The 13,095-nt window shown below is 37.2% G+C and overlaps 1 protein-coding gene across 3 annotated transcripts in view; it reads left to right on the top strand.

Annotated features, from left to right (window-relative positions):
- Jam2 (junctional adhesion molecule 2) overlaps window positions 1-13,095 on the top strand; it is a 56,397-nt gene that overhangs the window by 26,996 nt on the left and 16,306 nt on the right. For 2 of the 3 annotated variants that reach the window (XR_011708304.1, XM_027929292.2), the window contains exons 2-4: window positions 3,395-3,460; window positions 9,179-9,286; window positions 11,338-11,490. Coding sequence is in view for 2 of the 3 variants with exons in the window: in XM_027929292.2 (XP_027785093.1) it covers window positions 3,395-3,460; window positions 9,179-9,286; window positions 11,338-11,490 (327 nt within the window). In the remaining variant the exon portion in view is untranslated. The remainder of the gene's footprint in view (window positions 1-3,394; window positions 3,461-9,178; window positions 9,287-11,337; window positions 11,491-13,095) is intronic. The other variant, XM_071615117.1, reaches the window with a different exon arrangement.

The following is a 13,095-nucleotide window of genomic DNA, read 5'->3' as shown; positions in this document are numbered from 1 at the left end:
CCAAGACTTGCCCTTGTTCATTAATATCTCTACATAATTTAATATATGTGTTTAAATCTTCATGTCTCCATGGTCTAATGACCTCTCTGCAGCAACGATTTGCTTGGTCATAAGCCAGTTGTTTTATAAATGGCATTGCTTGTTCTGTATCCCCCAAAATTCTGGAAGCCGTTTGAATAAGCCTATCTACAAATTCAGCGTAAGGTTCATTAGTTCCTTGTATTACGTTAGATAATTGTCCTTGTAAATCTCCATGCCCCTGTAAAGTTTTCCATGCTCTAACCGCATCTACAGCAATTTGTGCGTATACGCCAGGATCATATTCAATTTGTTGCCGTTGACCCTCATAAGGTCCTTTTCCTAACAACATATCTAGATTTCTTTGAGGGTAACCAGCTGCTGCATTTCGCCTAGCTGTCTCCGTGCAAAATTCCTCATTGGCAACCTTCCATAACAAATATTGTCCTCCATTTATCACAGATCGACACATGTTAGCCCAATCTGCTGGCGTCATGTCCAAGTTGGTAATGGATTCGACCATGCTCACAGTGAAGGGTGCTTGTGGGCCATAGGTTGTTACAGCCTCCTTTAATTGCTTCACTGTTTTGAAATCTAAAGCACGGTGAATTCGTTGCCCTCCTGCCTGCTCAAGTACAGGGCATGCTAATCTTTGAGGTCCTGCCTCAGGATTCCGTGCATCAATTACGGGGGTTGAGGGCCACTCAGCTGTAGATGGAGCTGTTGGTTGAATTACGCCCTCTGGTGATAGAATGGAGTTAGTAGCAACCTCCTATTGTAGCTCCCCCCCTCCATGGTTGTTTGTCCTTTAAGCTTTCTTCCTTTAAATTTTCCTCTGTCTGACTAGCTCGAGAGACCTTCTCTTTTGCTTGACCTAACATGTTTTCTACCATAGTCTGGACCTCTAACAATTTACTTAACAGTCTTTCGGTTTGTTTTTTACTAATTTCTAATCTACTATAAAGGTAACGCAACCCAATAAGATAACATAAAACAAAACCGAAACAGAATGAAACAAAAACGGAACAAAAAATCATTGTATCAATTTTCCCTTTCTCAGGGCCGAACAACTTCAAACCTTGAGCCAACCATTTTTCCCAGTTTGCCTGAGAAATTTCTAGGGATAGGCAGCTTGAAACAAAAACAAAATAAATCAAAACAAGAACACATTGTTTTTTGAAATGGTCACCCATTCTCTCGCCTTCCCTCAGGGGCGAGCAATTTTACTCACCTCCAAGCTTCAGGCGTTCCCCATATGGGCCACCATCTGCCGCAGTCTGGCTGCAGCAAAATAACCGGGGGGTGACAAACAACTTGTGTACATTGATACAGCAGGAGTGGGAGCCGTTTATTGTAGGACAACAGAGGTATTTATACATTCCACACGGTTTATCTAATTAACATAAACTAGATACAGCAGTCAACCAATCAGGAATCTCCACACTTAATGGCTCGCTGGCGTTACTTCACAAACCACTCCCTCTGCAAAATGCCAGGCGCCATCTTGACTTGTTTACAGACTCTAGCAGTTGTGAAATTCTGATTTCATAGGAACTTTCAAAATCTTTGAACTCATAGTTCTTTGCTGTCCTTTAGTATATTGGCTTATTTCTATGACTGGTTCTTCAAACCAGCCTAACTAAGCTCAGAACAGTGATTCTTAGCCAATGTCTACAGACATTTTTAGTCGTCATGATTTGGAGATGGTTGGTGCTTCTAGCATTGCGTGGGGAGAAGCTCAGGATGCTGCGCAACATCCTGTAGTGCACAGGACAATCTCTTCTAATAAGGGATGATCCAACCTTAAAGGTCAATGGTATCAATATTGAGAAACCCTGCTTCAGAGCCTCCCCTCTGGGAATCCTTTGGTGTCTGGCTTCCCTAGTCACAGCCTCTTATCTTCCACCTGTGTTGTGCTTCAGAGTGAGTCCTTTGCCTTTGTTATAACCAATTTCCCAGTCTTTCCTTCCTCCGTTAGACCAATGTATCTTTCCACGTGGCATCTTTGTTAATTGGCAGTTCTTGTTCATAGTTCAGCTTGGGAGAAACAGGGTGTAGTACAGGTATAATAAAGTAATTAACCATGTGTGTTGCGGGTGCAGACAGGCTGAGTTCAAACTCCAGCTCCACCATGTACTACTCATAGAATCTTGATTAAGTTTCTTGTTCTCTCTGTGCTTCAGTTTTCACACTTGAGAAAAAAATGTGGATAAAACATGGTACCCAGCCGCAGATAATTCTTGTGAGAGCTAAGTGAATTAATACTTGTAAAGTGCTTGGGATGTTGCCTGACATCTAAGTACTTAATAAATGTTGCTATTATTTTTCTTTCTCAACAATCTGCCAAGATTCATGTTCTCCAACTCACTTCCTCCTCTCTACTCCAAGTCTGTGGAGCAGATATATTTCAGTCACAATGGTTTCTTGTAAATGTTTTGCATGATCTATGGTTTTTTTTTACATTTCTTTCAAGGTCAGGGTTTTAATGTGGCAAGGCAAGAAGTGCCCTGTTTCTCTCTCTCTGGTTTTAGCTATCTGTATCCCTTCCTTGGGGCAAGGAGCAGTTACAAAGGTGGGAGGGGGCAAAGAGAAAAAGGACAATCTTTCAAAACATTATCCTGGTTGATGCACAATTCTCAGTCCATAGATGGAAACTTAGAGTGAATGGATGAGAGGGTGGAGGTATCATGTGCAGTGCCTAAGATTCTGGCCAGAGTGACCATGTGGATTGTGATGCCTTTCACTATAATGAGGTAACCACGGGTCTGAACTTAGGCTTGTTTGAAGAACCTTAGAGTTACCAGTTTTAGAAATAACATTTGGGCTTAAACTGAAGAGTTCATCTTTTGCTCACAATTTTGTGGAAATGGAGATACAGATGTCCAGCAGAAACATGGCAGGAGGGACTCCATGGGAAAAGAGATTGGAGTTGGAGATATGGATGTAGGTATTAATGGTAGAGTCAATGAGAGGATGTAAGATTATATACAAAGGGGATTGTTGAGTCAGAAAAGTGGTTTCTAGATGGATGGATGAATGGATGGGTGGGTGGACATAGGCTGCATATTAAGATAAATTAAGGACATAAAGACATGAGCTCTTGTTTTCAGTGGGGCTGGTGAGAATGGCTTGTATGTGGAGGGGTGCGAATACATTCATAGGTTTAGCTTTGGGAAATGCTTGAAGTCCAAAACCATAATAAAATGGAAGTGACATGTATAGCTTGCTTTTTCTATTTTGATATTTTAAAACCTATATATTATGTATAAATCTATCCCCCAATCTAGGCCATTGTTCTTAAAATGGTATTTCCTTTAAACATTTGAAAACTAATTTTTATACTATTTTAATTATCTTATCTGTTCTAACTTTTCAGATCATAAGGCCTATGGATTATCTGCCCCCAAAGACCATCAAGTTGTCACAGCTATAGAGTACCAAGGTATGGTATTTACCAATTCTTACAGGCTGTAATGTTTAAATGACTCATGAGGGTAACAGGTGATATTATTTTTATATTTGTTGACATATTCTCTTTCACCCCACACTAATTCTTTTGCCTGAAATATTCCATGCATTTCCACATTTATAACACTTTCTCTACCTCCTCAGTAAACATTCTGAATCATCAATAAAGGCCAGATGTACATAGAAGGTCTCCTATAACATAAATTATCTGTGACAAAATCTATTTTGCAAAACAGAGAGAGATCTTAAGAAAAATTTTAACCAGTTGAAGAAGGTTAATGGAAGTTAACACCCCAACTAAGTATTTAAGATGACATTAATGTATTCTATTTTGAAGTGCCATTTTCTTATTTATAAATGCAGGGATTAGTATGTATTTTGTTACAGTTAAAAAATACTTAAAGAACTAATAATTACCCCCAAATAGTATATAGAGGCTTTTATAAGTGTACTTCAAATATCGACCATCCTTTTTTTTTGACCTTAGGACACAATGAATAATACAAAGAAACCAGAATAACTAGTCTTTCTTAAATGCAATGTTTGTTTATGTCAGAGATTGTAAACACTTAAGACACAGGTCCCAAACACCTACTCTCTTGTCTTCAGGAATGTTTTCTTCCTGAAGTTGGAGACAGTTTGAAGGAAAGGGTCAAAGATGAGAGAAGAGACCTGGAACACGACTTAGTATTTATATGGTGCTTACAGTAGTGTCTAACACACACGTTATACGTGCTTGACAAGTAAAAAAATGTTATAAAAACTAGTCCATTATTCAAAAACAACAAATCACTTAGTAACAAGTCACTTAAATAATTTTTAGGCTAATTAAGTCCTTTTAATTCCAATGTTTTACATGACTAAGCTAATAAGACACCCTTTATTGTAAGTTAGTTTTAAGTAAGGAGAAGTGGAAAGAGGAAATTAATGGTTGGAAGTAACTTGGACTCTGGAGTACTTGCAGAAAGATAAATAGGTTGAGTAAGATGCCAAAAAGCAGCCTGGAATGGCCAAAAGAGGGAGCACAGTGAGAGAGGAAAAATGGAGCAGCATGTCCCTGAGGGACAAAGGAAGTGAAGTTCATTTCTGCTGTTTCTCACTTTCCTGGATCCAGCTGGCCGCAGTGGCTGTACTTCCCTACCCTCAGGCCCGATGCCCTAATATCTGAATTAGGACGTCAAAATTACAGTCCTTAATCATCATTGCTTAAAAAAAATAATAATAATTGCAGCAAAACTCACATAACAAAATCCATCCTTTTTTAAAAAAATTTTTTAGTTGTAGTTGGACACAATACCTTTATTTTATTTATTTATTTTTATGTGGTGCTGAGGATCAACCCAGCGTCTCGCACATGCTAGGCGAGCACTCTACTGCTGAGCCACAACCCCAGCCCCTAAAATTCATCTTTTTAAAATGAACAATTCAGAAGCCTTTGTATATTCACATTGCTGTGCAGTGCCCCCTCTACCTAGTTCCAGAACATTTCCAACACTCCAAAATGAAATCCTGTGTCCATTTACATTACTTTTTAATGCATGCTTTATTTTAATATAGAAAATCCTTCCATAATTTATTGCAATCAAATGTCAGTCTCAGGGCTGTGGGTGTAAGTGGTAGAGCACATGCTTAGCAGGGCGAGGCTCTGGGTTCAACCCCCAGCACCAAAAGAAAAAAAAAAGTTACTCTCACTCCAAAATAAATTTCTATTTTCTTGTTTCACCTCTGCTCCTTCTAATTAAGAATTGCATTTTAATTCTATTTTATATGTGCTCTGATTATTCCAATTTGGCTCTCAATAATGCAAAAATAAATTCCTATTTTCATTCACCTTTTATGATATTTTATGCAGTGACTTAATTTTACTTAAGATCTGTAATATTTGGTGGTTTGTATGTTTGTATATGTGCCCTACCCATTTTGTTCAGAGTTTTTCTAATCTCTTATTTTTCTAATGTCAAAAGTATGAATTAATTCTTTCTTTTAGTGTAGCTATTCTGTATCACTTTCCAGGGCAATACCAAAAGCAGAAAGAACCCGACACCAGGGCAGATCTGTCAGGCTTATAAAATTATGTGAGTGGACTTCTATAGAGGGGATCCAACTCTGAAGCATGTCTTCCCAGAAGTAATTTATGCTAATTTTTCAGAACTACTCTAGTAGTATCAATTCTTTTTGTTCTATGTAGAATTTGATATATTTTTAAACATGACCACAGAGAATAAACTCAAAAGGTAGCAATAAATAACCTTAGAAAAAATAAAATTCATAATGATTCTTACTCCTATAAGTAATTATTTTGCTAATTTTTTTAATAAACATTTATCTTGGGCTGGGGTTGTTGCTAAGTGGTAGCGTCCTCGCCTAGCATGCATGAGGCACTGTGTTCGAACCTCAGCACCACATAAAAATAAAGACAATAAAGTCCATCAACAATAAAAAATATTAAATAAATAAAATAAACATTTATCTTTTCTTCATCTAAATGAAACAGTAGTTTTGGCAATGAAATAAGTGCCTTGATTAAGAAACTTGGCACATTTTTCTGTTTTAATATGTCTTGTATTGAAAAGTGTGATTTATGTTGACATTGTTTTCTTTGCCATCTAAAACAGAGATAACATTTCAGTTCAAATCTGATTTGTGATGATATAACATGTGGGTTTCTATCATGTCAAGCTTGCAAGTACATTTAAAGAGAAGATCCCCATGTGTGAAAATAATAATGACCATGTATGTACCACATACTATATATAATACACCATGTACACCCTGTATATAACTTCATTATCTCATTTAATCTTTACAACTCTGTGAGATGAGTACTATTATTTTTATTTATTTTATAGTTTTAGAACATTATTTTATAATGTTCCAAAAAAAAATTAAGTAATTTTCTCATCATATATCCAGTATAGGGCAAAGGTTTAATTTCAAAACCTGTGCTATAAAGTACTATATTTTTATGTGACAATAACACTAAAGCAGAATACCAAAAATTGTCCTGGCCTTGAGTGTTGACTGTTGGCTAAAGAGAGAAAGGAGATTCCATGAGAATTAGCTTTTAGATTCATTTGTATTCATATTCTAGAGTTGCCATAAGAAAATGCCACAACCCAGGTGACTTAAAATAACAGAAACATATTTCCTCTAGGTTCTAGGGGCTAGAAATTCAAAATCAAGGTATTGGCATGGCACCCTAGGGTATAGGCTCTGGCTGTTCCCTGGGCCTACCACAATACATATTCTGACCATCTTCTATATCATTGATCAGATGTCACCTTGTAAAAGAGGTAAACTTGACTACTCTTTTAAAAAACTGCATCGTTGTCCTTGGCACTCCCAAACTTCCCCAACTCTGCTGTACTCTCTTTTCCCTACAGCACCTCATCACCATCCAACATGCAATAGAATTCACTTGTATAATGTTGCTTTTTTCTGCCTGACTTCTTCTGCTAGGTTGTAAGATCCCAAAGGACAGGGAATCATTGCTCTGTTCACTGATAGAACTCAAAAAGCAATGCTGAGCACATAGTAAGTACTCAACATATTTTGGGCAAATTGCATAGACCTGTTCTCTACATGAGAGAGAGGCTGGAATGAAGTCACTGGACTTAGGAAAATCATTGGTGACATTTTCCAACATAATTTCCTTAGAGGTTTTCCCACAGAGCACTGAGAACATACAAGGATATGAATTAGGAAGAATTCATCAAAATGCATGTTTTTGTGTGTGCATGTATGTATGTATGTTTGTATGTTTAGTTAAATATAGGAAACAACATGATTGAGTACAACATGATTCCTAAGACATGGGAGTAAGACAGTAGAATATTCAAAAAAAATGAGTGTGGGTGTGTGTTTAATTGCTGGAAAACTCAACAAAATACGGGAAGGAAACCTATCTAAAACTCAAGACTCCGGAAGGTCACCGCCCAGTCTCCTTAATCAACAGAGCAAGAGCTGTGTTTCCTCCAACAGGTCCCTCAGCACACGTTTGTCTTTGTAGCACAGTTGTAAACACCTCTATAAAATTACATCTCTTTGTGATGTAAAACGTGTTTTAGAAACTTTAGGCATCCTTGAAAACAACTTTTGGTTCTTTTCTTCCTTGTCTTTCTTTTCTCTGCCCTATTTTCTATTTCCTTCTATTTTACTTCTATATTTCTGGCAATGAATATAACTAAAAAAAATGGAAACTACATATAACAGAAAGAAAATAATTATCATTATATCACACAGAAATCACTACTGGGTTATAATTTTTATATATGTGCTTATAGGCTTTTTGTCCATATCTATGTGTATATTTTGAATAAAACTTGGGTTAATAACTTTAATGACATTAGATTTGTTTAACATCAAACTCCGAGACACAGGAAGGATTTTAACCTTTTTCTTCTAATCAGAGATACTGTGTTTTTAATTTGCCTTGTGGGAGAAAAAACTCCCAGAAATATGAAGTTGGAATTCTAGAAGCTTGGTTGGAACATGCTTGAAAGATGTAACTGGAGGTTTCTTTTTGGCAAGCTGAAACAGTATGCAAACCAGCACTGGGTTTCCCTGCCCTCAATCATCTCGTTTGGACAGTCAAAGGAGTTGGCTCCTTCAGAAGTTCCAGGAATTTCTTAAAGATGCAACTGCAGTAAATTTCCTGTAATGAAGTCAATTTAACAACACTGGAGTAGTTACACTTGATGCCAAGATCAAGTCTTTTAATAGTTTATCTGAATTGAGACAGGGTTACAGGCAGCCATTTAGGGGAAAGAATAAACAATTTATTAGAGGGCCATTTGGGTTCATATTAATGTAATTTGTAAGGCATCTTACAAATCAAGAAATCTGATTGAGACTGTGGCTGTAACAGTGGTCCACTTTATGCTTTGAATAAGAGCCCTTGCTGCTCTGTCCCTGTGACTTATTTTTAAAATGGACATGTTTCTTCCTCTGGGATAGGAGTCCCCTGTGTTTCTCCTTTGCTAGTAAAGCAATATAACTTGGTTTTCCTTTTTCTCAAAACTGCGTCCTCATTGTTGGATTGGCATCAGGGACAAGATCCTAGCTTTCAGTAACAGCCAGTTGGGAGGAACTTCTTTGCGTTTCCCCAACGCAGCCTGGGCTAGACTAAGTGCCTTTCTTAGGCACTAGATGGCGGCGTGCTCTTTCCAAACCCAAAATCTGATACTCATCCCCTTTGGACTGAAATGCCTTTACCTTGTTTGCCTCTTCTACCAGACTGTAGACTCCTCAAAGACTGAAACTGGGGATAAGTTGATGAATAATTAATCAGAGCTGCTGTTTGTTAAGTGCTTACTATGTTTGGGTCTGTGCGCTTTGCATATATTATTTCACTTGAAAATTCACGACTCTATAAGGTACTGTCTCATTTTACTGATGGAAACTCAGGCTCAATAACTAGGGAAAGCAGAATAGTGTCAAACAGTTTTGTGAAAGAGTTGTAATGCTTCCAATTCATCTTTGAGCTAAACCAATAGAATACCCATTATTAATGTACTTTTAACTAACTTATTTATGTAACTTATTAATGGGTATCCTATTAGTTTAGCTCAAAAAAAGAAAGAATAAATAGAATGTAAAGTCACAATTTAAGAATGCTTAAAAACTGTTAGTTAAATAAAACATAAATTCGCAGGGATAATTAGAAAACCAGTGTTTTTGTTGTTGGTCCTAGAGGTTATTTTAGCCTGCAAAACCCCAAAGAAGACCATTTCTTCCAGATTAGAGTGGAAGAAACTGGGGCGGAGTGTCTCCTTTGTCTACTATCAACAGGCTCTCCAAGGTAAGACGCTGTGGTCTTGATGAGGTCAGAGCAAGGGAATGCCAAGTACAGCCCAAATCCTTTAAATTACAAATGAGAACAGGACATGACTGATTACTGAAAATGTGTTTTTGTAAGTGTGAAATGAAACCGACAGTGTCTGAGACCCAAAACACAACAGCTATAAAGGACAGGAAGAGAATTTCAGTGAAGTGAATTCCAGGGGGTTCCTGGACCCTCCATCTCTCAGCTCAGTCCTAGAGGATACAGAATGCAATTGTTCTCCCTGGCCCAGTAGATTGAAAAGGGAAGAAAAAGTAGTATGGCCCTGAGATGCAGGGATCACTGCTCATTTAATAATACCCTCACCTTTCCTTGAGTTCCTCTGGAAAGCAAGGCCAGAACTGAGAAGCCTAGGGAGTTTGGACGATGGATGGGTAATTACAACCATTAGCAAGTGCTTTTATTTGTTTTACATTTAGTTCTACTCTATTCTCCTATTGAATATGTGATGTACTTTTAACTAAAAATGAGATAATAATGCATGAAATGCTATGATGTTAATTTGCTTCAAAAGTATCTAGTGGTAGGCTGGGATATTGCTCAGTTGGTAGAGTGCTTGCCTCGCATGCATAAGGCCCTGGTTCCATCCCCAGCACCATAAGGAAAAAAAAAAAGTACCCAGTGGTTACGGGTACATATGAATTAAGATAGGCCATGCATCCATTACAGTTAAAGCTGAGGCATGGGTACACTGAGAGTCATTTTCCTCTATTCTGTACTTTTGCATATGCTTGAGTTTTTCCAATATAAAAATTGTTAAAGTTGGAAATACAATTTAACAAGATAATAAACACATTATTATTTTTTAAATGCTATGTATTACTTTAATTTTAAAGAATTAAGTGGAGGGCTGGGGTTCAGCTCAGTGGTAGAGCACTTGAAAAGCATTAGTAAGGTCCTAGGTTTGTTCCCCCAACTCTGAGTTGGGGCTGGGGAAGAAAGGTAAAAAGAAAGGAAGAAAAAAAAAAAAAAAGAAGCAAGAGAGAGAGAGAGAGAGAGAGAGAGAGAATAACTAAGTGGACAAATGTTTAAAGTTTATAGAAATTTGAAAGTATCCCCTCTAGCCAGTTGCAGTTGTGCATACCTGTAATCCCATCTACTTCAGAGACTGAAGCATGGAGGACAAAGCAAACACAAAAAGAACCGGAGATATAGTTTGGTGGTAGAGAATTCCTGGATTCAATCCCCAGCATAAATAAATAAATAAATAAATGTCCCCTCTGGTTCCTATCTCTCAAGATAAAAGACTGTAGGTCCCGGAACTTTGGCAGCACAGGTATCTTCACCTGAATTTTCTACAGTTGCTGATTCTGGTAATTGCATATTACACAAAATCCTATTTTAATTCTTTATACAATTACTATCAAAATCTAATTAAATGAATCCTTTTAACACATTCCCTTCACCTTTTCTTCTCTGGTTCTATCATGTGACTTACCATAGGTATAGTCACTGTTCTGACCAATTAAACCAGGGTCTCCTGTTTGTTTTGAAAACAGGAAAACTTCTGCAAGGGTACTATAAAAGGAATGAGGTCAGTAGGTGTTTGGGTTGAATTCTTTAAAATACAGGAATGTCAAATTAATTATTTTTTGAACAATCTAAGAAAATATCCTTCAAAAAAAGGCTTTTTTTTTTTTTTTTGTAGTACTACAGATCAAACCCAGGGGTGCTCTACCACTGAGCCACATCCTCAGCTACGTTTTATTATTTGCTTGCTTGTTTTTAATTTTGAGACAGGATCTCACTAAGTTGCCCAGGTTGGGTCTCAAACTTGGGTTCCTCCTGTCTCAGCCTCCCGAGGAGCAGGGACACAAGAGTGTGCCATCATGCCCAGCTAAATAAAGAAATTTAAAGTAACAGCATGCATGTACAATTTTTAAGGTTTAAAAGTGAACTTGCTGGTAGGAAAATGTGTGTTTTAGTTACTGAATGGAGTGATTTAAGGAGGATGTTGCACAGAAAGTTACTTACATTATTACTAACATTATTGTCTTCATTTTCTGAAGGTGATTTTAAAGATCGAGCTGAGATGATAGATTTCAGTATACGAATCAAAAATGTGACAAGAAGTGATGCTGGGAAATATCGTTGTGAAGTTAGTGCCCCATCCGAGCAAGGCCAAAACCTGGAAGAGGATACAGTCACTCTGGAAGTACTAGGTAATATGCATGTGTGTGTGTGACTCTTGTCACCCACTTCCGTCCTCATCCCTCCAGCTCTGGGGGCAATGACACTGGTCCACGAACATACTAACATTAACTGGGAGTCACAGCCAGTAAAGTTACAGGATCCCAACAAGGTGGTCTGGGCTGTTTTTTCCTAACACCTGGTTGGTTGCTGAAATTTCATTATTTTTATTAACTCATTTATCACAAAACTTCTTTTGGTTTAATAAAGATAATTCCTAAAGTCCTACTCTGTATGTGGGAGAATATTTCCCATGACTTTTTCAATAGTTTTCAGTATTTGTGCTATTTTTGTTACCATCTAAAGTGATATCACATGATATTATGGAAAAGCAATAGAACAAACAAAAAAGTAGATCAAGGGAAGAATTGGAAGTGGTTTGGTAAAGGAACAAAATTAGCTTTTATTTGCAGCTAATATGTAGTAGGTCCTTTCATGAATGTGATTTTATTTAATCTTCACTGACAATCTGATTTTTATAGATGAGGAAATAGAAGTTAAATGATTGCCCAAGTGTCACACAGTTAAATAAATGTCTAGACTAGGATTTGGATTCAGATGGGGTTAACTCCATAGCCAGGATGTTTGATTAGTATGATAATCACTGGTACACATTATTAGCTCATAACAGTGCTTTGTAGAGGAATAGATCATTGGTGTTAGCATAAGCTACCAAGTAAAGGAAATTAAATAACTCCTTTTCCTTTTTTTAATATTGCTCAGGTTCCTCCTGAAATACTAGTGATATGCAAGTAGAAAGAAATTTTAATTCAGAAAACCTTGCAGTAGATTCAGTCTGTATATTCATTTTCTACTGCTGTGTAACAAATTATTGCAAACTCAACAGATCAAAAGAACACTCTTTTTTTTTTTTTTTTTTTTTTAAGTTCATAGTTCTAGAGATCAGAAATCCAGTAACAGGGCTGGGTTCTGCTTAAGGTTATCAAAATGCTGAAATCAAAGTGCTGGTTGGGCTGAATTTTTGCCTTGAAGCTCTGAGAAAAATCCATTTCCAAACTCATTCTTGGTGTTAGTTAATTTTATTTCCTTGTGGTATAGATCCCCCTCTATGCTAGTTATCAGCTGGGGGCCTTACTCAATTCTTAAGGCCACCTATACTCCTTGCCACTTGGTCCCTTTTGTTTTCAGTGCAGCAAAAGCCTGTTGAATCCTTCTTGTGCTTTACATCTCTGGCTTTCCCTTATGTAACTAGGAAGAGAAAGCTCTCTGACTTTCAAGAGCTTCTGTGATTAGGTCAAAGCCATCTATGAAATCTCCGTATCTTAAAGACCACATATACTTGGGACCTTAGTTACATCTACAGAATCCCTCCACAGTAGTACCTACATTAGGATTTGGCTAAATAACTGAGAGAATGTGTATGTACCCCTAAAGACAGGGATCCTGGGGGACCATCTTAGAATTCTGCCTATTTTAGATAGTTCTGGGTTTTCCTGGATATTGGGTCACCTAATAATAAAGTCTGTTTTACTTTCCAAGTTTCAGAGATCAGAATAACCCTAATTCCAGGAGTTGGTATTTTCTAACTTGGTCAATTATAGATAGAATAGGATTTT

This window comes from Marmota flaviventris, chromosome 8 (assembly GCF_047511675.1).
Source record: "Marmota flaviventris isolate mMarFla1 chromosome 8, mMarFla1.hap1, whole genome shotgun sequence".
Classification (NCBI taxonomy): Eukaryota; Metazoa; Chordata; class Mammalia; order Rodentia; family Sciuridae; genus Marmota; species Marmota flaviventris.
The sequence above is the reverse complement of the archived record's forward strand: the minus strand, read 5'-3'. Positions and strand labels throughout refer to the sequence as shown.